This window comes from Haliaeetus leucocephalus, unplaced genomic scaffold (genome assembly GCF_000737465.1).
Source record: "Haliaeetus leucocephalus isolate CR32 unplaced genomic scaffold, Haliaeetus_leucocephalus-4.0 Scaffold158, whole genome shotgun sequence".
Taxonomy (NCBI): Eukaryota; Metazoa; Chordata; class Aves; order Accipitriformes; family Accipitridae; genus Haliaeetus; species Haliaeetus leucocephalus.
The window spans coordinates 837,062-863,772 of record NW_010972594.1 but is presented as its reverse complement, the minus strand read 5'-3'; the positions used below and the strand labels follow the sequence as shown (position 1 = coordinate 863,772).

Genomic DNA, 26,711 nt, shown 5'->3' with positions numbered 1-26,711 from the left:
TTTCTGATCCATATCTACTGATCCTCTATAAATACAACATCATGAAGTTGAAGGAAAAAGTTGTCCTGCTACATCCACCACCACTTTGCACAGCAGCAACAGCAGCATGATGTCTCCTAGGGATAGATGAAGATCAAAGTGGGGATTGAAGTGCTAACAACGGGAGGGAGAAACATCCTTCAAACTACCATTGATTTCTTCTATCTCAGCAAAGTGGAATAAGCCATCAATGGTGGTACAGTATTGTTTGTCTTTATTTCACCGTAATTAAATAACACTCCAAATTCACTAGTCAGAAGACTCCCTTCTTCATAAGAATGTAAGAAATGGCAATAAAAGAACTGGGAGAAAATCAATTATTTGTCTCTGATAAGCAAACCAAAAGAACTATCATCAGTCAAGGGAAAGTCATTCAACTGTTCCCTCCAATGTCAAATCATTACTTCAGAATTACCTTTCATATCAAATAAATACATTCTCTTACCAAGAGGAAAAATGGAATTTTCCAATCTAAAAAACAATCCATATTTACAGGAAGATAAAGCATAAAATTCAAAGCTGAAAGGAATTGTTTGAGAACAGAATCTTAAGAACAGCTAAATCAAACTAATATTAAAACAGTTTTCATTTGTTTATAATTTTCTTCATTAAAAACCATTTGTATTTAACTAGACTATATATAACCTATCATCATATCAGTTATTTTCCATTTACTGGTTTGAAAACGAGCAGTTACTCTCTCCTTTGTTCTTCTCAGTGTTCTAATAGTGATTTGAAACTCTTTGTTTATTCAGTATTTGACCATTGAAGTACATCAATAGAAACAGGATTGGAGGACTTATGTGGTGGGTTGACCTTGGTTGGCCTCCAGGTGCCCACCAAACTGCTCTATCACTCCCCACCCCTCAGCAGGACAGGGGGAAGAAAATAAGATGAAAATGAACTCGTGGGTCAAGATAAAAGCAGTTTAATAAAGAAAAGCAAAGGCTGTGTGCAGAAGCAAAGGAAAACAAAAAGATTTTATTCTCTGCTTCCCATCAGCAGGTGACATCCAGCCACTTCCTGGGAATTAGGGCCTCAGCACATGTGGCATGCCTTAATAACAAATGCCACCTCCCCACACAGCTTTTATTGCATCGTGTGGTACAGAATATCCCTTTGGTCAGCTTGGGTCAGCTGTTCTCGCTATGTCCCCTCCCAATCTCTTGCCCACCCCCAGGCCACTGGCCTTTGGAGGGGGGGGTTGGAGGGACAGCCCTGATGCTGCTCAGCAGTAACCAAAACACTGGTTTGTTAGTAACATTGTTCTAGCCACAAATACAAAGCACAGGACTATGAGGACTGCTATGGAGAAAGTTAACTCCATCCCAGCCAGACCCAATACAACTTACTTTCACATTTGTTTTTTTTTTCTTTTCTGGGAATTAGTGGTACTTTTGTTTAGCACAGCATTATCCATCTACAATGAACAGGACAGTTCTAACTAATCAAAATATTTATTAAAGCCAGCAGATATATAGATTTCCTCCATTTTTGAGTATGACTTGCTAGGAAAATTAGCAGAATTTTTCCCCTTATATTTGATTCTTACTGTTCAATAAGGAGCACAATACAGAAGTATTATAACAAGCAAGTCAAAGCTGATTACTGTCATTAGGTCAATATATAAATTCATTAAATACATACATACTAAGTTTTCTTCTTAGATGCTTAACACTGAAAATTCTTACACTTACAGAAAGAAAGAAGACAGGGAAGCAGAACAACCTAAACAGATACCCTCCGCTATGCTTTAAGGGTTCTGGCCTGAGTTATACCTATCACTCAGGTTTTGAAAAGTACATAATGGCCTACAACTCTCCTGGAGATCACTCCAAGGATGATAAAAGGCAAAGGTAAGACAGAAGCGTACAGGGGTTTATACACCTAGCCATGCCACTGACCTGACATAAGGTTCGTAACAGTAGGCATAAGAAGGGAAAAATGATGAAATTATTTTATTTACTTTTATATCTATATCTATATGCAAAGAAAAAAAGAAATTAGCCTAGGCAAATAATTCCTTCACCTTTCCACTAGTCCTGATGCTGGGTTTAGAATACTGGGTTTCTATATGCTTGATTTTTAAATTACTCTCATTATGAACAATGGTACACTAACACTATTCAAAAAACAAGTATTTAGCCCTTGAAATGGAATGCTGAATTCTCTTCGAATTCCTTCACAAATAAAAATCTAATTAATCCATAGACCTATTATGCAAAATGGAAGCTGGATGGTAGGATTCCTCACCTGGGATCGATCCGCTGTTCTGCAATAAGTGATTCCTCTCCCTTTCACAGTACCTGATACCTGCACAGGTCTATCTGTCAGCATGGCCTCTGGATAGTAAGAATATGGAGACGTAGTTACATTAATCAGAGCACAGGAAATGTTGCTCCTGACTTCCTGCATTACTATCTCACCTGAATACAAGTCTCAATTAGCATCATTTGACCATAGTTGGTGGCTTACTTCATTGCACTGCAGACTTCCAAAGCCAATAAATAATGAAGCACATGGAGGATGACAGTTGGCACTGATGTGCAGTAGGGGAAAGACATTCACTAACTGTTAGTTTAATGAGATACTTTTGAAACAGACTCTTATAGTGTTATCTGTAATGAAATAGCAGACTGAAGGATCAGATACAGTCCAGAAGGCTTATCTGCCTGACTGATTGTATTTTGAGTATGAGCAGCTACAGCAAAGGGAACCTATCTTTTCTCAGGTATGCCTGTGCTGTTCTGGAGTTAAAAGCATCACCTGTGATGATCTAAGACAAATGCTTTCAAAGATCATTGTAAGATAGTCTTAGCTTCCCACCATTTGTTAGGAATTATCTCTGATAAGCCAAGTGCCCTCATATATCAGATAGTTAAATTTTTCTTCTCAGATGGATTGTCTTCAAATACAGTGGTCTTCCAATACTACTTTATCATGTGAATTATCATTATGTAACATATACTAATGGAAAAGTTGCATCCCATTGTAACAGACAGCTGTTGCAATGGCTGATTAGTAAAAAGTGTAGATAGCCTTTCAGAAGGACACAGGAATGGTGTACGAAATCTAAAAAGAATCTGCAAACTTTTTCTAATACCTTCCACCAGGTGTAAGAAAATCAACACAATTCAAATGCCAGTACAAAGTTCTCTGGCACACTTTTAAATTTCTTTTTTCCAGCAAGTGACTTAAGCATTGTGGCAGTACATGACCACCCCACCCCTCACCCCCTGACAGGAAACAAAATGGAGGAGAGCAAAAAAACCCCAAACCCTAGAGGCTGTAGGTTGAAAATTGAACTGACTAATTGAGACATGCCAGGTACACCAATGGGGATTAAAATGACCACAGATCAGATTTGACAAGGGTATAAATGGGGTCCCACCGGAGGACATTTTGGGAATCAGTCCTCCATGGAGCAGTGGGTCTGCAGTTGGGGACTCCCCCTCGGGTCAGGGCACCGCCCGAAGTAACTCCTCAAGAGAGAGAGCCCTCATCTTTTAGGTGAGCGATACGCGCATTTTGAGTCATCGTTTTAAATCTTAAGAATTCTTAAGTCGGCTGTGTATACTAATTCCCCTTACATCACTGAGCCTGTGGTTTACAAATGCTACTGGAGTTCTAACTAACTTTTTACTTAAAGTAAAAAGGTTTTTTTTGTAACTTCACTTGTTACTGAGCTTTAACACCTGTTCCATTTGATTGTGCGTGCCTCTGTAACAAGCATATACTTAAGTACTTTGTAACAAGAAGTAACACAAAACAGTAACCTTATTATAAGTAGCCAATTAAAAATCACAGCTTTCCCCTTTAGAGACCAACTATGTCATGGCTTCTGTTTTGTTTCTCTATGAGAGAACACTTTTCTCTAACTTTCTCTTTTACATTCTGCTTAAGGTCCTTCAGACAAAGACTCTGCATGCTGATTGAGCTACTGTATAATGCTAAGTAAACAGCTGGACCAGAAGACCACAGGTTTCTGGAACTTCACAGTCTAGTTTGTAGACCCACCATCTATCCAGACCTGTGTAACTGCGGTTCAACTTCTAAAACCCTTATGATCCACCACCATACTCCGTTGTCAACAGACAAGAAAACATCAACATAAATTCTCCTACTAGGTAAACCAAAACATACTATTCTGAAGCTAAACTATAGTTTTTCATTGGCTAAACAGCTGAGATCATCACTAAGATGAATTGCTTAATTCATAATTTTAACAGAACACTAACATCAATAAAAGACCACTGTTATAATCGAAATACTTTCCTCCCTGGATCAACTCTGAGCACCTCTGTGAGATACCATGTCAAGATTAATTCTTGCAATTTGTACCAAGGCAAGTAGACTTCAGATTCTAGCAGGGCTATTCAGATAAGAAAAGATGTCTTGCATGCATGGAAGTTGCAGAAATAAGGTGTGGTTTGAGAAGATAAAAGAATTTAGAAGAACTGAATAAAAGATACAATAACTCAGGTGAACTGGCACTTCAATCACCAAGTTTAAAGGGAAAAATCAATCATTATATGATGTTAACAGCATAGCTGTTTCCTCTTGCCTACCATTTCCTGCATTAATATTCTAGCCAAACTCCAACAATTACCACAGCCTTACTCACCTCTGCTGGATGCTGAATTATATACAAGCAGGTGGAGACCTTTAGCGGATGTATTGGCAGGAATGGACATAAACACACCTTCTGAGGACGGCTACATGACAGAAGGGAGTGAGAGAAAAAAATAAAAGTAATCAGCTATTTATGAGAGACAGTATAAATATGTTGCACAAATACATACTGCAATCTAAGAGGCACACAAAGAACTTCCCCTTAGGACGCAGTGTATTAAACATGATGTAATTTTCTGTTTCGAAAAATAAAGAAGCAAGGTTTTCATTGAAATAGAGTTCTGAGAACAGTGTTCAGACCCTCACTGTGGTCTGGTTAGGATTAAAGCACTCTAAAAATCCTTTCGTCGTCTTCAAGAGAAGCAACTTACTAGTATCCATACCCCAATCAGAGAAGTCTGTTACTGCTTTTCATGCCAAGTTAATGTTCCAACAGTTCAATAAAATATTATAATAGAATATATAAAATGTATAATTGATTTAATATTTATAACAGATTAATTACAGTAGAAAACTTTAGAAGTATACACACATGAAACCCCAGACATTCTATATTTATGATTGGGTTCCTTTTTATAATTCCATCTATGCTAAAATATCTAGTAGACATCTAGTATGAAAACTAAAAAACTTTATCAGGAACTTCTAATTTAGGTCTCAAAAAAGAAAATAAAAATTATTTAAAATTCTTTGGTGTACTGCACGTAGCTGTTAAAATGACTAGCAGAAGAACCATATCTAAAGAAATGAACTTAAATATCACTTGGTGTGAAACTAATATGCTGAATGATCAAGAATAAACAGAAGCAAAGAATTAAGCTTGAAGTTATACATACAGTAATTGAAGTTGTTACACCAAAAACATGCATATACACACGCATGTGCACGCACAGAAGTCACTATAGCTACTCACATACATTACTTAATAACTCAGAAGAAAGAAGGATTTCCTTAACAGTGAAGCTATTACCAATATTCACCACTTAAAATCATACCATCCCTGCAAACAAAGTTCTCTGAGCTTAAAAAATACAAAGTCAGGATTTTCAGCAGAATGCTAGGTACTCGGAGCACAACTTCACCTGCATCCTCCTTGTAATCTTTATTGGTAACAGTTTATATGTTGGTCAACGTGAGTCAGTAAGCAATCACTGCAGCAGATGGGATTTACAGAAGTAAATTCTGAAGACAGGTCCAGATCAAGCTCGTTGTGAGCCCAGCTGACACTGCTCTTGCTTGTCTACAAGAGCACACACCCAGCCACGTGTACTAAGAAGTAACGTTACAGTAATCCAAACCAGTATAAGCGTTCCGGAGTCAAACATTAGTACTTACAGGTAAATGGCAACATTATAAAAAGGCAGCAACAATAGATAAGCTCCTCTCTAGCAGCTGACAGGTTTTATTAATTTAAACCCCCTACTTCTAGCCCCAGCTACTGAGACACAGAGACTATTCCTTTCTCCATAGGGTATACAGTTAAAGGTTACCCAACGGTCTAAATCCAAAGTGCTGGGGAGAGTGTTGATGCAAGGGAAGGAATTGGTACTCATCAAAATAAGCACTAGAAAAAGTTTTTTAAAATATTTAGACTAAAAGGCCCATGGCAAAGAAATGAGCCTAATGACAAAATGAAAATTATTCTCATACAGTCTTCCAGTATACTGTTCCAGTGACCTGCTGTCTGTCTTACCTTCACACTTGTGCTGGCATTTTCCTGTTGCTAATCCTGCATAAATTTGGCTCATTCTGTTGTATTAATGAAGAGGCTTTGAGCCTAAAATTAAGTATTCATTAATTTCATTATTCAGTAGGCTCTTCCAGGCACCTTCACCATGAATGAACCGAAACCAACCTCACTTCCAGGTCTGGTGAGTCTAATTTCAGAAGTTCTCCAGCACTGTACCACCTTTACCAAAAATTTCTCATGTGTAACCAATTTAAACAGAAATTTCTGAAAACAGTTTTGTTAACAACCTGGAAGCAGCAAATACCCCTGGAGGCTGTTTGTTGCCTGTACCCCAATTGCTAAGTAGAAGCTTATCCTCTTTTTCATCATCAGATTTAGTGGACACTCAATTTCATACTAAGTGCAATTCCTTAGTTTCTCCCCATTATTAAATGGCTGGTTTCACTAACAAGAGAATTTGTTAAAGTTCTCCCCATTGTGGTGTTTTCAACTGAGGAGACATTAAGGCATGACAATCCACTACACAAAGCTGTTCTGAAACAGTTAGCTGGTGACTTCAATCCAAAGAGCTGCATTGTTCACTAGCTTTTATAAGCAGACAGAAACAGTTTCCAGTGATTTCAGATCTCAGGGTGTTTAACTATAACAAAGTTGGCTAGATATAACTTACTTATTTTCAAATCTCCCTTTTGTATATGCTTTTTGCATTTTCCACATTTGCTTGGATTTTTCACAGGTAGTTTTTTAAAGCTTTGTTAACCTCACACACACACACAAAAAAAAACCCAAACCAAAAAAGGAAATTACCCAGAAAGCAAGCATTTGCAAATAGTTATAGAATAAACTCTACCTATAATTTGATTTGTAGGGAGCAGAGCACAAACCATAACAAAATACTTTCCAATGTAATTTAATTACTTACATATGTATGTACATTATTTAACTTTAAGCACCCAATTAGGTATGTAATTATGTTGAATACGTACTTTTACAACCCCATCCTGGGGGCACAAGACTTATTTCTCTACTTTCACATTGGTACCTAATGGTTATTGTGCCGAGACAAACATTATTCCCACGTGCAACTGATATTACCAGACTACATCAGTCAGATAGGAAGCACTGCAGAACACTAGAAGTTCTGTTCCACCACCACAAAAGCTGCCTTTGCTCTGAGAAGGGCCACCTAGGCAGAAAAGGCTTTTTGTCTTTTTCTTTTGTTTAAAGATTCTGCTACAGTCTTGTACTACATACTCAGCTGCTGTTACAGAAGAGTAGGGGCAGCACCAGGGAACTTATTTAATGATGAACATCAGTTTTCTCCCATTTCTGGAAATGAAAGTAGCAATCTGCTTCAGGCAGGAACAGTAGTATTCAGAATATTAAGGCAAAGGTTTGTGGGTGGGGATTAGGATTTGGAGGAGGATAGCTTTTACAGTATTATTCATCTGTATGCAATTTCACTACAGCTCAAAGCTATCCAGTGGCTTCTTACCTGTTTTTCAATACAGCACTTCTAGTTTAAAAACTTACGACAAAGTAACCTGTCACATTGGTGGGACAATGTCGTGGTTTAACCCCAGCCAGCAACTAAGCACCACGCAGCCGCTCACTCACTCCCCCCCCCCATCCAGTGGGATGGGGGAGAAAATAGGGGGAAGAAGTAAAACTCGTGGGTTGAGATAAGAATGGTTTAATAGAACAGAAAAGAAGAAGCTAATGATGATAATGATAACACTAATAAAATGACAACAGTAGTAATAAAAGGATTGGAATGTACAAATGATGCACAGGGCAATTGCTCACCACCCGCCGACCGACACCCAGCCAGTCCCCCGGCGGCGAATCCCTGCCCCCACTTCCCAGTTCCTAAACTAGATGGGATGTCACATGGTATGGAATACACTGTTGGCCAGTTTGGGTCAGGTGCCGTGGCTGGGCATGAGAAGCTGAAAAATCCTTGACTCTAGTCTAAACACTACTGAGCAACAACTGAAAACATCAGTGTTATCAACATTCTTCACATACTGAACTCAAAACATAGCACTGTACCAGCTACTAGGAAGACAGTGAACTACATCCCAGCTGAAACCAGGACAGACAAAAAAAAAAAAAAAAAAAAAAAAAAAAAAAAAAAAAAAAAAAAAAGGAAAAATCATTCTATGTCTTGCAAAAGTGCTCCATATGCAAAAGACAGCCATGCACATCCACAGACTTCTCATAGCTTTCTTTCCATTATTCACATCTAAATTAATGATGTTTAGATTCAGAATAATATTTAATTTATTTTCCCAGCAGAACTGAATCTGAACAGTGCACTGTGCTGTACTGTGGTGTCAGGTTTAGTGCGATTACTAGTTTCGGGGCAGAGATATTCTAAAAGTGAATATGCAGCAGCCTGGAAAATAGTGACCTAACGCTGAAACTCTTTCCAAGTCTCTGTATGATTTTCCTACAAATATGTCCTCACTTGCTTCAGAACTAACTTTTACCGTGTTACAACATGTCCAAAGGGCTTCTGAAATAGGCACCATTCTGGGAATGCAAATGAGTGTACTCTTACAGACATATTCCGAAAACTAAAGGAAGGTACTTCAAGGATTTAAACTCAAAGTAAGCAAAGAATAACAGTGTTACAATTTCATGCTTAGCATTTGTAGACCTTTCTAGGGAAAGATACAAAGAGGTTAAATGTGCCAAACACGTGTTCCGGAAACAATGCTTGCAATATTAAAATACAGAGGAAGCTGGTGTTTTTAAACTATCACTTGTGGCAACATTTTCATGTTCCAACACATATTGCCAAGGTCAAGCCCCAGGCTCTGTATTTTCAAAGAAACACACCTGCCCAAACAGAAATGGCTGCTTCAAGTAAAGTATATTTCTCTACTGTTTAGGTCAAAACACCCAGGGTTTCAAGGTCAAAACCCACCTGAGAAGTCTGGAGAAAAGCCACAAAGTTACTGTATGTTTGTTTTATACTAATGTTTTAATATGTGTTTTATATTAACACAAGTCCATTACACACATGCATTAAAACAACATTCAGAAGTTTTACAAAGCTGTGTTGGAAGTTTAAAGGCACAAGCCCATACATTTTATAAAATTTGAGAACAAATGTTATTTTTGCTTATGTTAAAGGATAAATACAAATAAAAATGGTTTTAAAATTACATTTTGTATCCTCCACCTTAACCACTACAGCTATAGAAGGACCTTAAAAGAATGAGTGGATTAACTTAAACATAGATAAACATAAAATGATGCACTTAAAAATAAACAATCCTAACACACCATACAGAAAAACCCCAGGGTCTGAAGTTAATATGGCATGACATTCAGGAGTTAAGACCATAAAGTTTAACAGTTTAACAGATAAACAGTTCTGTGAAAATGGCAGTTTAATGCCCAGCAGTTCTCAAAAATGCAGATCAGATATTAAGTGTTACCAGGAAAGGATGAAAGAATTAAACAGGGAACATTATTACACCACTACCTAAACCTCCGGTTTGCACAGGTCAAAACCAAATACGAGGTGTAATTCCTCATTCCAAGGGCCACAGATCTCCTTGCTGACCAGTACTGTGGATAGAAGAACTTTACATGGGTTCAAGGGAAACTAGAAAAATCTGTGAAACAAAAATCCATCAGATATGGAAGCACCACCACTGAAGGTACAAAGCCACAGCCAATGCAGAAAGTCCCCTGAGCTAAAGGCAGTTGGAGAAGGAAGTATCAGCATATACTTAACCTTTCTTCTTTAGACATACGTATACACCCATTACAACATCTGTTCATGGCTGGTGACAGCACGCTGTGCAAATGGATCTTTGATATGCTCTAGTATGGCCATTCTTCTATCCTCAGTCATTCTGCACAATTTAAAATAAATGTATAGAGTGCCAATTGCAGTGGCTTGTGATTACCTAGCTGTATTTATTTATTTTCTATATTTTAGCTCTAAAATTTGGCTGTACGTACTTCTGCATTTCTCTGGGCAAAATCTTACAGCTCCTTTGGGGTAGCCTTCTGTAACTGACAGGACTTATTATCATCTTAAAAAGAATTTGCTGGGTATGTTACATTTCTGCTTTTCCTCACCTGATGGCTACACAGTATGGGACCTGATGTAATTGCCACAACTTTCATGGAAGATAGGAAGCCATCCCTATTAAATGAAAACCTCTGTCTTTTGTGCTTAACAAAAGTGAAATACTGGATTACCTCTTGATGGCTGAGGCTCATCTGGCAAACCCAGGGCCAGTGCAGCCAGAAGGAAGATTTGGTATTCCCTGTAGCTCTGCTGATAATAAGCGTAGATCCTGCAAGAAAAGCCAAACTGCCATGGTCACCAGCTGAACTGTACATTAAAGACAGGCCTAAAGCTCACTCTGGCTAAGTTTACACAGTAGACTTGAGATTTCTGAAAGCTTGCCCATCCTCTGATCCCAATAAACATGAGTCAGATTTAAACTAGAAACTCCACAGCTGATGTCCCAAATATACAAGCTCTGCTGATCTGCTTTGTTAACTGAAGCTCACACGTGCTTTTAAACTACTGAGTGAGAGGGAAACTGTGAACTATAGTACTGAAGTAATAAATGAAGGAATTACTTGGAGTTCTCCCTCTTGTTTTGTTTTAAAATTGAACAGATGAGCCAATTCAATCATTACCACTGCTTCGATTATTATAAACTGCCCTTATTTTCTCAGTAGCAGGTAGTTTGTAGGTAAAGTGGCTGGGCAATTTTAAGGCACTACAAGATGGCTGTGTAACATTACCATGTAAATATTTTTCACCGTTGCAGTGCTAGTAGTCCTTCAGTCTCATGTTCAGTTATCCTGGAGCACAGAAATAACAAAATATCATCCCTGCCACACTTCAGATTTAATTATAAAATTCACGGTCATAATATTGCATTGTTTTAACTCTCCTGCTTCCATTACTATTCCATGTCTATTACTACCCTCACAACCATTCAAATCAACTAGCCTACAGAAGACTCCCACAGACAAGATCAAGAAATAAAAACATATCAGAAGTAAAATGCAATAGAAGCTTATCTTTTTTTAGCCTCAGTTTTCTGATTACATCCCTACCAGCTCTTCAATTTCTCTTTAAAGTAAGTTTTGGAAAACTATCTTTCTGAGAAGTGCTACAGCTCTCATGAAATGCAGAGAAACTCAAGGAGCCATCAACACTGTTTAGGTTTCTTCTAGGTTTATTTGGAACATTATTTATTCAAAAAAAATTTCCAAGCCTTAGTTTAATGGTGTTTCCTGAAAAAAAACAGGCATAGAAGATTATTCTGACTCCATCATGTTCCAGCTTCCATCCTTTCCTCCAGCCTCTTTCAAAAGACTTTGGAATCCACTGGTCACAAGGCATAAAAATTTAAAATTATATTCTTACAAACTTCAGTAAGAGTTAACAGCCACAAAAATTAAAAACCAGGATCAGAAACACAGGTGGAGGGACTACTGAGAACAATCAACAAAGCACTTCCTTTTCCACTTGGTAACCTGTATAGAACCAGCTTCCTGGCAAGAAAAAAGGAAAAAAAAGACGCATAATGCTGAGGTTTTGCTTCCCATAAGAAGTTAAAAATAAATGAAACAGGTGTATGGTTTTGTTTTGTTGGTTTGTTTTTTTTTTTTTTTAAATGGTGCAGCCAGTGAATTTGATGGAACATATCCCAGTTTCCTGAGTAAAACAATACATTTAAATGGAGAGGCATCTAATACAAACCATAGTGAAAATTATTTGCATCTTTTGAATTTCAAATTTATAACTTAATGGGTGATTAATTATATATGTGTATTAATTAATAAAACAACTTTCAAAAATTGTGATGTTATCTACTGATTAGTCAACCTGCATTCCTGGACAAATCACACAAATACTCCTCTTCATCCCCAGCTCCTCAACCTCTTCATCAGCTCTAGAAGCATTTAAAAAGCACAAGACTATTCTGCTAACCTCTGTAAAAACATGCACAGAAAAGATATTCTATCCAAAGAAAAGATCACACACAACAGGAGAAAAACTATTTCCATGTTACCTACCAACAGGCATCAACTACTTTGCAAATAAACTGCCTTTAGGTGTAAAGAGGTAAATTTTCAAAGAAATTTTACAGTTATCCTGCACAAAGGTTTTTGTACTCTTTTCAATACAATTACAGACAGCAACTTCAAGCAATCTGACACAGGAATAAATTAACTCGGCTGATCAGAAATATGGAATACTTGTTCTAATTCATACAAAAGCTCTACCACTGTACCATGAGAGAGCTCTGAAGTCATTTGGTGTCTTCCAATTTTGTGGAAGATCATTTTCCAATGCATAGGGAATGTGAACTGTGCTAATGAGCTAGAGGCACCGAGTTTGAATGTCAGGACTCTGTATAATGTCTACAAATATCAGCTTCCTCCTTTCATTGCTCTGGAGTGCTAGGCAGAAACAGAGAAGCATCCTCCTAGGAACACACATTTAGGGCATTATCAGACTGGATCCATTCAAACCTACAATGTATTCTGTTACAAGTTTCAAAACTTTTCCATCTAGTTCCAGGAAAAGCCACTGCAGCACTATATTCATTAAAATATACCAGACTAAGCTTAGCATTTTCTATCAGAAGAGATTCAAGGCAGTACCACGAAATTCCAAACCTACACGACTATAAAAGTGACCAATTAAATACAGGTTACCATTGTATTTGACAAGTTAGTTTCCAGCAGACTTTTCTGATATTTGTATATTTGACACAACGTAGCATCTGTTCTTCTTGCCACAAGACGCTAACAACACAGCATGCTTGGTCACAGTATAAGGATGCATGATATACAACAGAGGCACTCAAAAAGCAATACAATATTTTTAGACAAAAACTGCCTTTGAAACAACCTAATATTCCACCACGGGAACTATAGTGGGCAGGGGATGCAGCAGTGGGAGAAGGCAATGGGATGGGTTCAGAAATACATCAAAGAAGAGGTATATAAAGAGGTTCAGAAAGGAGGATGAAAGGATGGAGCCATCTCCCTGCCTCTAAACAAGGCATGCACTACTGCTGAGCAGCTAAGAGCTCACAGCACTATTTTCTAGCATTCAGATTCCCTTGGCACCAGCTCTTGGCAGGTCTCCTGCTCCTATGTGCTATGGTGAGAAGATACATCCCCTTGTTCTTCTTTCCATTTTCCACTTTACTCTCAGCAATATGGGCTACAACCCTCCTGACCAAAAACCTGATTATGTTTTCCATCATATTCAATCAAGACTTCTCCATCAATTTGAAAACTACCACTCTCTTGCAAATTTGAAACAATCAATGGACTTTAGAAAACCCAAATAAGGAATAAGGCAGTTAATTGACAGAGGCGTCGAGCAATGCCAGCAGAGTAAGTTCAAAGGAAACACCTATTGGCATCTGTTTCATGAATAGCTACATTGTACATCTTCTCACATGAACATGGGAACAAAAAAATCACAGCAGGAAAAAAGGTATCCTTCATCAAGAGCTATTGAAGCATGAAGATATGCCATTTGACTCAGAAAAATCCCAGAACCAGTATTCCTATCAGCCACAGAATATCACTGTACAGTTGCTCTGAGTTTATGCTGATCCCCAGGCACCTGTCATTCACCACTATTCAACTCTCCACCACACGAAGCTCGGGTCTGACCCGTTTGTTCCCAGTATATTTTACTGGCACAAATCACTATTTAAAAGAATACAGCTGTAAGGCCATGCACACGCAGCTCTCAGATATCTTTATGTCTTCATCGGCACGATAACCATGAGTGCATGTTTTACTGTTACTGAACAACACCACAAACAAGTTGTTGAGCCACACGTCTCAAAAAGAAATGAAGCAATAGACCATATCCAGCTCCTACGCTCAGCAGAAGAAAATGAAGTTCAGCAAAATAAGTGGTCAGAACAAGAGCACAGACTATACATGGTCCCATTTTAACATTTACTTTCAGAGTAACCCAGTACATTTCAGGAACTATGTCCTGAGCTCTTACGGGGGGGGAAAAAAAAAAAAAAAAAAAAGTGACAAAATGTATCTCAAAAAGCAAAATCACCAAAACTATGCTCAGTGCAAGTCTTAAAGAAGCTGTTGTGTTAGTGCTGGTTTTGAGCTTGGAGTTTTCTGTTGCTGACACCCAACCACTGGAAATGGGATTTACATTACCAACTCATTTCTTTTTCAGCACCAAACAGTTATCAATTTGTAATGATTTTCAGCCAAAGCCCAACTCGTCTGGATTTGAACAACTGTAGCAAAACATTTGAAAAGCCTTACTTACAGAGATTATAAGATGTTATTGTTCCTGGATTTAAGACTAAAATTGGACAAAAAAGGCAACTCTCTGGAGGTAAGGGATGGAAGCAGTCATTTATTTCATGACAAGATCAGAGTTCTCATTAAGGAGAACATTCCTGTCTTTTGGAAAATTACACCAGCTAGTATGTTTCTTGAAAAATTAGGCAAATAAGTAAACATACATGATATTTTTCTTTCCAGAAAATGTGTCCTTGTAAAAATATCTAAAACTAGTAAAGAAAAAACCTTCCCTTTCAAATGTTTGGTAGTTGATGTATCATTCCAAACTTCCCTTCTATTTTGCATTATCATATTTTTCACAGTGGCTTTGAACACTAAGTAAATAGTACAATAGACTTTTTTGATTTTTATTATTATTATTATGTATTATTATTATTATTGAAGAGATAGTTGTACCTAGAGAATTACCACTTAAGGGTGAAGTGGCTTTTATGGAGAAGTTTATAACACTACAGTAACAGGCAATTACATCAGAAATATTCTAAATTAATTTGGACATTTCCTTTAGACTTTGACGTTACAATAGAAGGTAATAGGTTACCCAACAAAATTAGTAGATTTGTTAGTACAGCACCTGTATGAATGCTGTATGTTAAGTGTAAGCTGTCCTCAAGGAGTGTTCTTTTACATATTTTCATGCTGAAGGTATACAGACAAAAAACAATATATTCCAGAAATGTGGACAAGGCCCATACTGCCTTCACTAAAGGCTCTAAGTTGTGCAGTGTTCTCACGTGACCATTTCCCAAGGCAAATAATCTTTTTGCCTGACCAGTTAAGTCATAAAGGACAAACAGGTAAGTTTGGGGATTTTTTAGCCTGAAATGTTCATGGCAGCTTACAGCGCTAATCTGAACTTAATAAAACCAACAAATATATTCCAATGCTATAAAAGAGAAAAGATACAAAGAAGAAAATATATCCACCCTGTATATTTTCCTAACTTATTATATGTAAGCAGACATTGGCAGGCAGCTTTCCTTGCAAATAACTGCAATTAACAAATCAATAGGAGAACACTCTTTCAACTATTTCAACTGTTTACATTAAAGTTGGCTGTGGTTTCCACTGTAACTAATAGGAGTAAATAAAAAAATAGCATTTAGTTTATGCAGCACTGCAGTCATTACAGAAAGGCCAGGAAAGCCAAGAACTAATGAGCCTGAGTTTGTTGACATTTTCATGCATCTTGGCTCTACAGTCTGGCAGAATAGCTGGCACTCTGACAAGCTCGATGCCAGACAGTTAGCAGAGCTTTAAATTTGTTGAAGAAGGTGAAGCTGTAATAGCATTTAAAGCAAGCCATTGAGACATTAAGATTAAGAAGTTAAACTGAAGTTTTACATTGCCAGCTTTATAACTCTGAATCTGTCTCAGAAGTTTAGAGGCTGTCACAAGAACAGACAAACCAGAAAAATTCTGTAACCAAAGAATTCTTGTAGAAAAGCTCAGAATTTCCTGGGGAACTAGGAACCAACCAATTCAAGAAAGAAAAAGAAAAAAAAAAAAATCCAACAATACAGAATCAGCCACTCCATTTTTTCATCCATTTGTATATATGCAGAGAACGCCCCAGTTAATAGCATAAAATAAAAACAGAAGTATATTTTTAAAGAGCATATGCAGTTCCTAAATTAATGCTTCCTAAGTTAAATGAGGTCTGTGGATATCACTGGCTGAAGATAATTTTTTTTGCAACACTACAGAAGTACATTCGTTTGAATGTTTGCTTCAAACTAAAGAGTTGTGTTTCCCCAAATGCTTGTTATTGTTTTAGCCTTTGAAATAATAATTAAAAAATGAGAAACTGTGCCTTTGATTTTATGTGATAAAATTCAGTCCAGCTATGGTTTATTTAAGTTGACATGCAGCTTGTTTAAAAGATGGTTAAGAAGTGCCTACATCTGAAAATGCTGCAAGCCATTTCCAACATAAGAATACAAAATGCTTATAAAAATAAAGACTGTCAAAGAGACTCTCTTGAAGTTTTCATTTCTAACACTTCCTTAATTTATATCTCTCCACCAATTTTAACTGAAAAGACACAGAATCTGAACTTTGTGTAGACAGGATTTTACGAACTCCAGCTACACAATCTGACCTATTCCCCTGTCTAAAGACTTATACATGAAAAAGGAGAAAAGGTGTGAGCAGTTACTTGACTAGAATTAGAGTTGTTGCCTATTTACCTGCAATGACATCATGTATTAGGAAGGTCTGTCCTAACGTGGCCCAAAATATTTCTATTATTTTATTTTCTTGACTAAAACTGAAAATAAAAAGCTGAAAACTATCTTAAAGGCATGGACTGGAACAGGGCAGAGAGCACTAAGCTATAAAACAGTCCAGAGAAGCAAAAATGGTCATAACATAGAAAGTACCTGCTGTGTGACTTCCCTACCAAGGGCCACTAAGCCAAAATCCAACCTGGGCTGCTCCTGCCATGCAGTGGGTGCCCTCACCAGGCAGCACCCAGCCGTCCACCACCACTGCCAGGCTGCACTGTGCCTGCAGCACCCCACTCCCGCACCTGCTCCTCAGCCACTCCAATTTCAGCAAACTTCAAAATAAAAAATTCCATTCAATAATAAATTTTATTTAATATTGTGGAATGGCATTTTAGCAAGCATTAATACACTCACTAGCAATTACTATTTTTAGCACTATTTCAGCTTCTGATTAGGTTAGCAACAAATAATTATCTAAGTCTTAATTGTATATTTACACAATTACTCACAAATTTTATTAATTTTTATACAGATTTGCAAGACAAATCAGTCCAGTGCATTGCTAACATGTGTACCTCCACACACAAGAACATACATAACTGATAAATCAGAGAAGCAGTAGCACAGCTTAAGGGAAGTTTGCTTGTGCCTCCTACTCAGCCTGTTTTCAGCAGAACTGTAGGGTTCTTCCAAAGCAATAAAAACCACCAGACAGAACTCAACACTGATTCTCTGCTGGCACCAAGCTTTCATTACAATCCAGAAGAGGACCAAAAATATATTACACATGCAACTTGGAATTCTGTACAGCAGATGACCTCTTCCAACCTGCCAGGACTAGCGGGCAGACTTGTCTGGTAGGCTTGCTAGCCCCCTCCATGCCTGCCCAAAGGGCCTCCCTGAGGAGGATTCTCAGAAATTGTGGCTAATCAGCCCTTCTCTCCCTCTCCTTCTCAGTCTGGTACCCTGGCATGAAGAAACACAGGCTCTTTTGCACCCCATGTGGAATAAAGGGTCATAGTGAACATTGCAGTGAGGCAGGGGAAAGGCAGCTTGAGAAACTAAGGGATTAAGACAGTGCTAGCTGGAGCTAGTGACTGTATTTCAGCTGCATTCATTGGTTCAAATAGCAACTGAAGCTGCGTAAATGAGGTCTACAAATCTGTAGTTAAACTACCTAAAAGCCTCATGCATTATTGTTTTGTTATTGTTGGTTTCTTGATTAAAAAAGCATAACTACAACTTGTCATTAAGGGTACCCTTGCAAGAATCTATGCAAGAATAAAAAATTCTAACACTGATTTTCCATGTCACAGTTCATGCAGTTTTTCAGTTTTGATTTGAAGTTAAAATTACATCCACAGCATTCTCTTGTTCCAAAAACACAGACCAAGTATCAACAAAACTGACTTTTCTATCTCCACATAAGCAATAGGTCTTTTATTATTTGGAAATTAAGTCTAGCTATGCAACTTTACCTTATTTAATATAGTATTTTAAAGCCTATCAGCGTGTATACTTTATTTGCTAATAGCAAAACAAGTCTGAATCCTAGTTCAAAGCAAGCAAATGAGAAAGAGGAGTTAAATTAAAAGCTCAGTTCTACGCCAAATGAAGTCAGAAGTCAATTCTGCCATTGATTTTTAATGAAAGCACACTTAGTACCCACACATCTTTCAGAAGTTAAAAGAAGAGCTAAGGTTTTATATCTCTCAATCCATGCAACAATGCCATATGCTGTCACTTAGAGCTATGAATTTAAGCCTTCTTCCTTTCACAGATGCCCCCCCCCCCCAAAAAAAAAAGGCAAATGAAGGTATTGCTATACTTTATTTTGGTAAAACAGATGAATACACAACAGGAAGCCCATTCTAATCTATATTTAGCACTGAAATAAAGTGGATGCCTTCTATCAGACAAAACTTCTTTAAAGTGTACATACCCCTGTTGAAAGGAAAATATACCATTCTCTGCAGTTTACCTTCAACTGAATGTAAGCAAAAAATACAGTTAACAGAGCTTCATATGATGAATAACAGAAGTTAGGAAAATGGTTAAATATTAAACAGAATCTTCAATTAAAGTATTCTAGTGTACCATTCACCACTTCTCCATAGACGGCAAAAGAATGGAGTTGTGTTTATACATTCAGAGAACTTCAGTGTAACTCAACATTATAACACATATAAAAAAAAGTCAGCGTGCAAGCAATGTTCTGTTCAGAAGACTTCCTGATACCTCTTAGCTCTAAGAGTACGATAAATGCTACACTACACTCTAGCGCCCTTTTTCTGAATAGCAGGCAGTTCTGCCAAACACACTTTCACTTTGATTTTGATCTAGCATCAATCTTATTAAAAAGCAGTCAACCAGTTTTCTGGTAAAATGCAATGAAATAACATATTTTAAAATAGTATAACTGTTACTAAACAGTAAACAGTTATTATATTTCATTAAAATGTGTTGATTTTTACTGAATACAGAATATTTTATTTATTTAACCAGGCATCAAGTTCATTAAGTTATTCTAAAGCTTTTTGGAGATACTGTAAGATGCTGCTTTTAAGGTATACAACCAATTAAGCACAAATGCTTTTAAATGCTGAATATAGCGGTCACCACATCAAACCCTAGAACCATCTTGATTGTACCTAATGACCACTCAAGGTGCTTTGCAGTCAGCATTTCTTAGGAAAAATAACTTAAAATAATACTTTCTTTTGCATAAGAAAGCCAGAGGTCTGTTGCATAGATGAACTTTTCTTGTATAACTTGGAAACACTAGTGTTATAACTAATGTAGTATATTTGGCAAGCATGCTCACAAAAGTTAACAAAAACAAGCTTAGACTGCACCTTAGTACCTCATTAAGAGATTGACGGGAACAAGATGGACCACAACACTAAGATTTTGCACTGAGAAAATTAGCACTGCCTGGTCTGAGAAGCACTGGTATTAACTCAGACAGAGAACAACAGTACAAGGCTATAAACAGACTCATAAAATAATTCAGATTGAAAGGGACCTCCGGACATCAACTGGGCCAGCTTTCCACTCAAAGCAGGAATAATTTCAAAGGTCTCGAGCAGCCTGATCTGAGCATTTCCAAGGATAGAGACTCCAGAGTCTCACCAGGCAACCAGCTCCAGCATTTAACCACTCTCACAAAGAGTAATTTGCTTTTTCTTACATTGAAACACAGTTACCTTCTCGTTGAAACAGCCAGGATACACTGGAGCTCTTCTGCCACCAGGGCACACTGCTGGCCCCCCATTCAGCCTGCTGCCCACCTTGGTGCCCTAGGTCTTTACTGCAGAGTGGTTTCCTTGCCGGCCAGTATGCAGGCCTGCAATGCTGCCAGGGCTTGTTCAGCCCCAGGCACAGGGCATTGAATTTGCTGAATTTTGTGAGGTTCCTAATGACAAGACAGTTCGTCAACATTTCTCTGAATTGCAGCTCTATCCTCCTGCAGTCCAGCAACTGCTCCCTCTATGTTGGTGCCACCTGCAAGCTTGTTGTGCACGCCTTCCACCCTACCACCCTGGTCATTAGGAACACGTTCACCAGCTTTGCACACAGCACAAAACCCCACAGAAACCTCTCCTAAAAGCAGCTGTCTCATAGACTTTGAACTGTCGATCACTTCAGCTCAACAGTCCAGCCAGCTCTTTGTTCATTTTGTAGCCCCCGTTTATCCAGTCTGCATCTTCTCATCTTGAATACCAGGGTACTGTAGAAAATTGTCGAACACCTCTCTAGTATTCTTATCCACTCAGACAAATGTAACCACCACTATTTCAAAACCTGTCATTATGGTTAGATGATATTAAATCCATTAACCAGTTTGGCAAAGTAGGTGGGCATGCTGTTCTTCCTTTTGTCCCCTACCTCCACTTCTTTTTGTGCTACATGACTTCATTAGTCCTCTGATAGTGCCGTTACTAAATTTCTCCTTTGACCCCTCTCCAAAATGCTACATAATCTATATTTGCAAACATGAACAGAATATGAAACCAAAGCAGTGGCTCACAACAGAATTATATCGAAGGGTAACTAAATTAATAGGGTTTGATGGATTATATCCACTGTACTGTTATAAATGTCAAAGACATCACCGAAGTAGTTTTAGAGACTGAAGCTCTAAGATATTTAGGTGTTCAGATCCCTCTGAAACTACTTGAGTTTAAAACACATACATATTCATCAGAATCTCTGCTTGAGTTTCGTATGGCATAAAGGGGCTATATATATAAAAGAAAGTTTGCTGTACTTGATGTTTGGGTTTTTTTAATCTACTTGGAGATGACATATTCTAAAAGGCACTTAAAATCAACGTAATGCACTGCATTAGCTGCCTGCTTTTTCATAGAGTTTTTAAAAGAACTTAGATGTTCCTGGAGAACTAGAGGTGCCTTTTTCTTGGAGACCTGCATCTGGATTTAATTGCTCTATCTCTTTGGTATTTTAATGAAGAAATTCCCTATTAGAGGGTACAACTAACAATCACTTCTATTAAAAATAGTAAAACACATGTAAACCCTGACGATTTTACAGGCTCAGAACACCATTCAATGAAAACTCCAACAAAGAGAAATTATCAATTTTCTAAATCAAATCCTAATAGACACTGAGGAAAAAAATTAAAGGGATTATTTCCAAATTGTGTAAGAGTAATATTGAATTCAGAACTATCAGGAAAAACAAGTTCTATACATCATAAAACTGAAGAGGACAACTACTCTTGTCCTATACAAGTAACAAAACATAAGAACCCCCAAATCACCCTTTGTGAGCATCGTTCTTTCTAAAATACCACTCATTTGATTCACAATTTTCTAGCAGTTAAGAATGTAATCCATTGTTAACAAAACCAGACGTGGTTAGCCACTGTCCCCTCAGAACAGTCTGACCTTATCTCTGATTAACTTTTCTGGCAGTGGATTTCTCCAGACTGTTTGGCTTCCTTAATAAACCCACAAACTGTAGGTGCTTTATTTAAGATAAGGAGCATTTTCTTTCCACTATCTGATGTGAGCATCAAATTACATAATTCCTGAATATTTCACATTCATTCCAATTTCCTCCATTTATTCTCTCCCCAGTGCATGATTGACCTATTTTCAATTTCATTAAACTGGACTTATGAAATAAATGGAAATGTTGAAGTGCTGGTACTAAACAGAAGTATAGGGAAGAACGCCTATTCTATGACACCATAAGAAAATGAAAATACTTTATAACAAACATTGTAAGGTTGTATAAGCAGATATTGTCAGTTCATATAAAAACTGTGCCTTTTAAGGTGCTCCTCCTGAAACCTAAGGAGCATGAACATTCAATTTTATTTAAAATCTCTAGCCTTTTGGAAAACAGTTGATTGACTGCTTAAAAAAAAGAAAAAAAAAACAAAAAAAACCAACAAAAAAAACCCCCAACAAACTCAGAAAACTGTATTATCAATTGCTGATATAAAAACAATTATGAAAAATATGTAGAAAGAAATAAAGATCAGCCACAGTATTTGGCTACTCATTAGGTAAGAAAAATTCCAATTAACTTTACAACATAAATCATCTACTATCTATTACTGTTGTGCCAGAAAAGCCATAGGATGAGGCCTCCAGGACGCGCTTTGTCTGTTTTGTTCAAATTATTGTCTTGCTGGACACTATGAAATACAGCAAAGACACATTCTCCTTTATGTGACTAAGCCAATACAGCTGGACATTCATGAGAAGACAAACTTATGATTAAATGAAAACCAGCTGTTACAGACAGTTTGCAGTTCTTCAATACTGACATAGATGTTGAATAATTTTAGGAACTGAGGACAAGAATTTAAAAAGAAACTCTTAACACAAATGATAACCATCATTGATGTAACTCAGAAATGGTACGTAGAAAGATGGAGAAAAAAAATAGCTGAGGACTATGTCTTAGAAGCCAAAGGAAAGCTATGCTTCTAGTAACAACACAGGCAACTACTAGGCTGACACATCCAGGAGTTCAAAGTTGGATTATTTGTTCCAAGCAGAAAGCATTACAGGCTTTGACAAAAAACATCTCAGGAAAGCTTGTGGAGCTAAAGTATGATGCTGGTAAAGCTATAAAAGAGCCAAAAAAACCCTGAATCCAGTGCTCAGAAGACAGTATATGACTTAAAAAATGAGAAACTGACACACAGGTGCATTGCAAGGGATAAATCTGGATGGGAGATCAGGTGGTGGAATGAAATACAGTCACTAAAAGAAGACTCCAGCAATGACCTTCCACAACTGAAATGGGAGAAAAAACCAAAATAATAAATGAAAGGCAGCCAAAAAACTACAGGTGGAAGAAGTCAGATCATCCTGATAATTCATTCTCAGGAAGGTCGGGGGGAGGGGGGGGGGGGGGGGGGGGGGGAAGAAAGAAAAAGAAATTCTGGCATACAGAGTCAAGAAGGGGGGAAAGTTTGAGTGGTGCATCTGAAGTGACAGGAAATCTTGGTTTTGTAAAAATGAAACTCAGTTAGGCTGAGGGGAAAACAAAAGAAGAAGAAAAAAAAGGGTACCTGAAGAAGAATCTGAGTGAAGTAAGATCACATCAGTCACAGGATGTTCAGACAAGCTGTACAGTACTTTTATGTCATAAACAACTCTGGGATATGTCAGGGCTGGCTTTCCTCAAAAGGAAATACTGTTCTGTTTCATAGCACCACTTTCCAGATGAAATTCACCCATCCCAACCTCAGATGCAAGCCTCAGAAATTACAAGAAAAATCACAGAATTGGCTGCACTTAAACCAACTCTTACTTGCATATATGGATTAACAGTCTGCAGCTCTCACCTAACCATCTTCTGTAACCATCACAGCATGAAAAGTAAAGTATGTATTTTTTTGTTTAGGTTTTTGCTTTGTGTTATGTTTATAAAAATCAATAGCAATTCTTGTAAAGGAACCATTGGTATTTTTAATATTCCTCATGATTAAATTGGGAAGGCTTGATCAATGTTGAAACATCTTTGGCTTCTCTTACAATACACTACCATCCACAAGGCAAAGTTGCACTTGGTGTAATTACAGAAAAGAAGCAGATCAAAGGTACTAGAGTTGCTTTAATGAACAAGATTATTCTCTGCTGCAGTTATCTCTGGTTGTGCTCCTACTAGCCTATAGTTGTCCATAGTCAAAAGGATGTGGCCAGACTGACAAACTTTTTTTTTCCTTTTTCTTTTTTTATTTTAATTTTAATGCCAGCTCATCAAAATGGATGCTAACCAAGTCAGCCAAGCACAAAATAAGTGGCCTAAAAAGGTCACTACTCATTAATCTGATCACAATATAATAGGAAATGAATAAATGCCTTTGAAATTTAGCCCACCAGAAAGAAGTAACATTCAAGTCACTAAAATTTTTAAATCATCAACAGTTCTGGCACCACTCATTACTGCTAATATAGGCCAAAGAGACAACAGCATGAGAAACTACTCTGCATATAGTAACTGCTAAACGCAGAACAAAAATAAACTGAAACCCACTGACCAATGTTTAGCTTCATATTTATAATTCTAACCAACAGAAGCCACAGAATTTAGCATGTGAACTACAATCATTTAAAGCAACATTAATAAAAGTGTGTTAAGGTTGTAAGAGGCACTGAACTTCAAAACTAATGCTTGGTAATTTTTCCACTTACTTTAGCTTCTCTTCCTAAAATGTGGTACAGATTACGTATATCTTAGTTCACCAATTTCAACAAGTTACAACTTCATCTGTAGTAAATTCTACATTTATATTACTATTAAGTATATAATTTCAAGAGTCCCTCCTAACTTTCTTTAAAACTCCTTGAGAATCTTCTACTGAAAATAAATCAAGAACTCAAGAGACGTATGCGTCTATGAAGGAAAAAGGTAATTCTTGAATGCTAGAGACTTTCAGCTTGTGTACACTTGCCTTCCACACCCCCAGCCCTATTTAAATTTCTTAGCCTCTTCAGAAGAGCTGACATGTTACTGCATAAGTCCCTCTGCTGCTCCAATGGCAGGAAAATCTACATAACCACTTAGTGCTGGAATAAACTTCCACAGTTTATAAAATGACTTTTTGCATGCAAAAATAAGCATTTATTGTTAAATAATTCCGCATTAGGCTGTAAAACCTTTAAGGAATGTTTTCCCCTTGATTCACATGTGTTTAAATGTCAGACTCACAACAGTAATTTGTTCTGTGGTCTTGCAGCTAGATTCTCTGCTGGCCAGTAAAGAATAATCAACTCCAAGTCTGAGGGCAGACAGGACAGCAGAATCTTCTTGCTCAAGCACTTAACTCACCCTCTAGCTTTCTAAGGGTACTGCTTCAGATCTCTCTATGCAAAAACACAGATATCCAAGCTGGCTATGAATGCATAAATCAAATATCAAAAAGAATACAGTCATGGCAACAGAGCTTTTCTTCATGCCACTCACATTTGCTACAGGTTTGACAAAGCCCCAAAGCAGGGTCAAACACCTGATTTACACCAAGGTCTCTCTTACCTTCTCAGCTGCCTAGATACCTATGCTTACAGAAACTGAAATACATTCACATCTCTACCCTTCTGTATTAAATTATATTTGAAATGATTTATATAAAAATCACTGAATATCAGGAATAAACACTTTTTATTCACAGTAAGGAGATAAGAAATCTTTGCTAATAATTCTAGTTATTTTCTGAAGAAACACAACTTATAGGTGACAAGGCCTGTAACTATTTTATCAGGCTCATCTCTGTTGAAACTAGCTTACAAAAGCCGCATCAATTCACCAGTTCAGGGAATTCTGTCCCCACGTTTGGACAACACTTTTAAAAACCTATTTATGCAATTACAAGACCAACACAAGGGTACAACAGAATTGCAAACTTACCATGTTTTTTGAAAAGTAATAAATGAAAAAAGTTACAAGAAATAAAATTCAGTTCCATAGCCAAAAACCCATGAAGAGATAAATAATTTCTGATTCCTTCAGCCACACTGCAACACACAGAACAATTTACCCACTTTGCTATTAACAGCACAAGCTAAAGACAACTCTTTTAAAAAATATAATTCCTTTCCCAGTGTTTCCCTGCTAGGCACCCCCCTCTTCCCAGCTTCAAACAGATGTTGTGTCACTGACAAAGTCCTTCCACACAAATCCAAAGGCAGACCTAAGATTTAATATCTTCAACATAATCACTCTTCACAGACACTCTGTTAGACATATCTGCAAAATACTGAATACTACCTTCCAAAATATCTTCCTCAGCAAATGCTGATGCTGCAGATACTTTGAGATACTGTCTTGTAAGCTACAATACATAGCATCTTTATAATGCAACCTTTGACTACCACCAAGAACCGGAAAGCCAGTTTCATGTTTACAAAAGGTTACTATTTCTAGGGGGTTTTGCCTCATCTCAGAATTAAATTTTATTACCGGCTATTTGTGCTCTTCCGGCAGATCTATAATTGCCATTGTCTCATTACTATCCTATAACTTCACCAAGACCATCTCCTCTGTTGAAGGCACTACTTCTTTCTGCCAGCTTTTGGTCAAATGGCCAGGAATGAGAGTATTACTATAACATTATCATCAGTGGTTACATTATTATCTTCTGCAGTTCACAAGAAAGATATATACAATTAATTTTAGTTTATTTTGAATGGGGATACTTTTGATTTAGTAGTATTAAGTCATCTCAGTGCTCTTTCACAGCAGTTTAAACTTAGATCTGAGTCAAGCTTCCACAGTTCCACCTT

General features: G+C 37.4%; 1 protein-coding gene across 1 annotated transcript in view; it reads right to left on the bottom strand.

The window, feature by feature from the left end:
• Positions 1 to 26,711, bottom strand: part of DTWD2 (DTW domain containing 2) — a 101,158-nt gene that overhangs the window by 54,237 nt on the left and 20,210 nt on the right. The window contains exons 2-3 of the mRNA XM_010562358.1: positions 17,179 to 17,276; positions 4,664 to 4,754 (exon numbers count right to left, since the gene is read on the bottom strand). Of these exons, the coding sequence (XP_010560660.1) occupies positions 4,664 to 4,754; positions 17,179 to 17,276 (189 nt within the window). The remainder of the gene's footprint in view (positions 1 to 4,663; positions 4,755 to 17,178; positions 17,277 to 26,711) is intronic.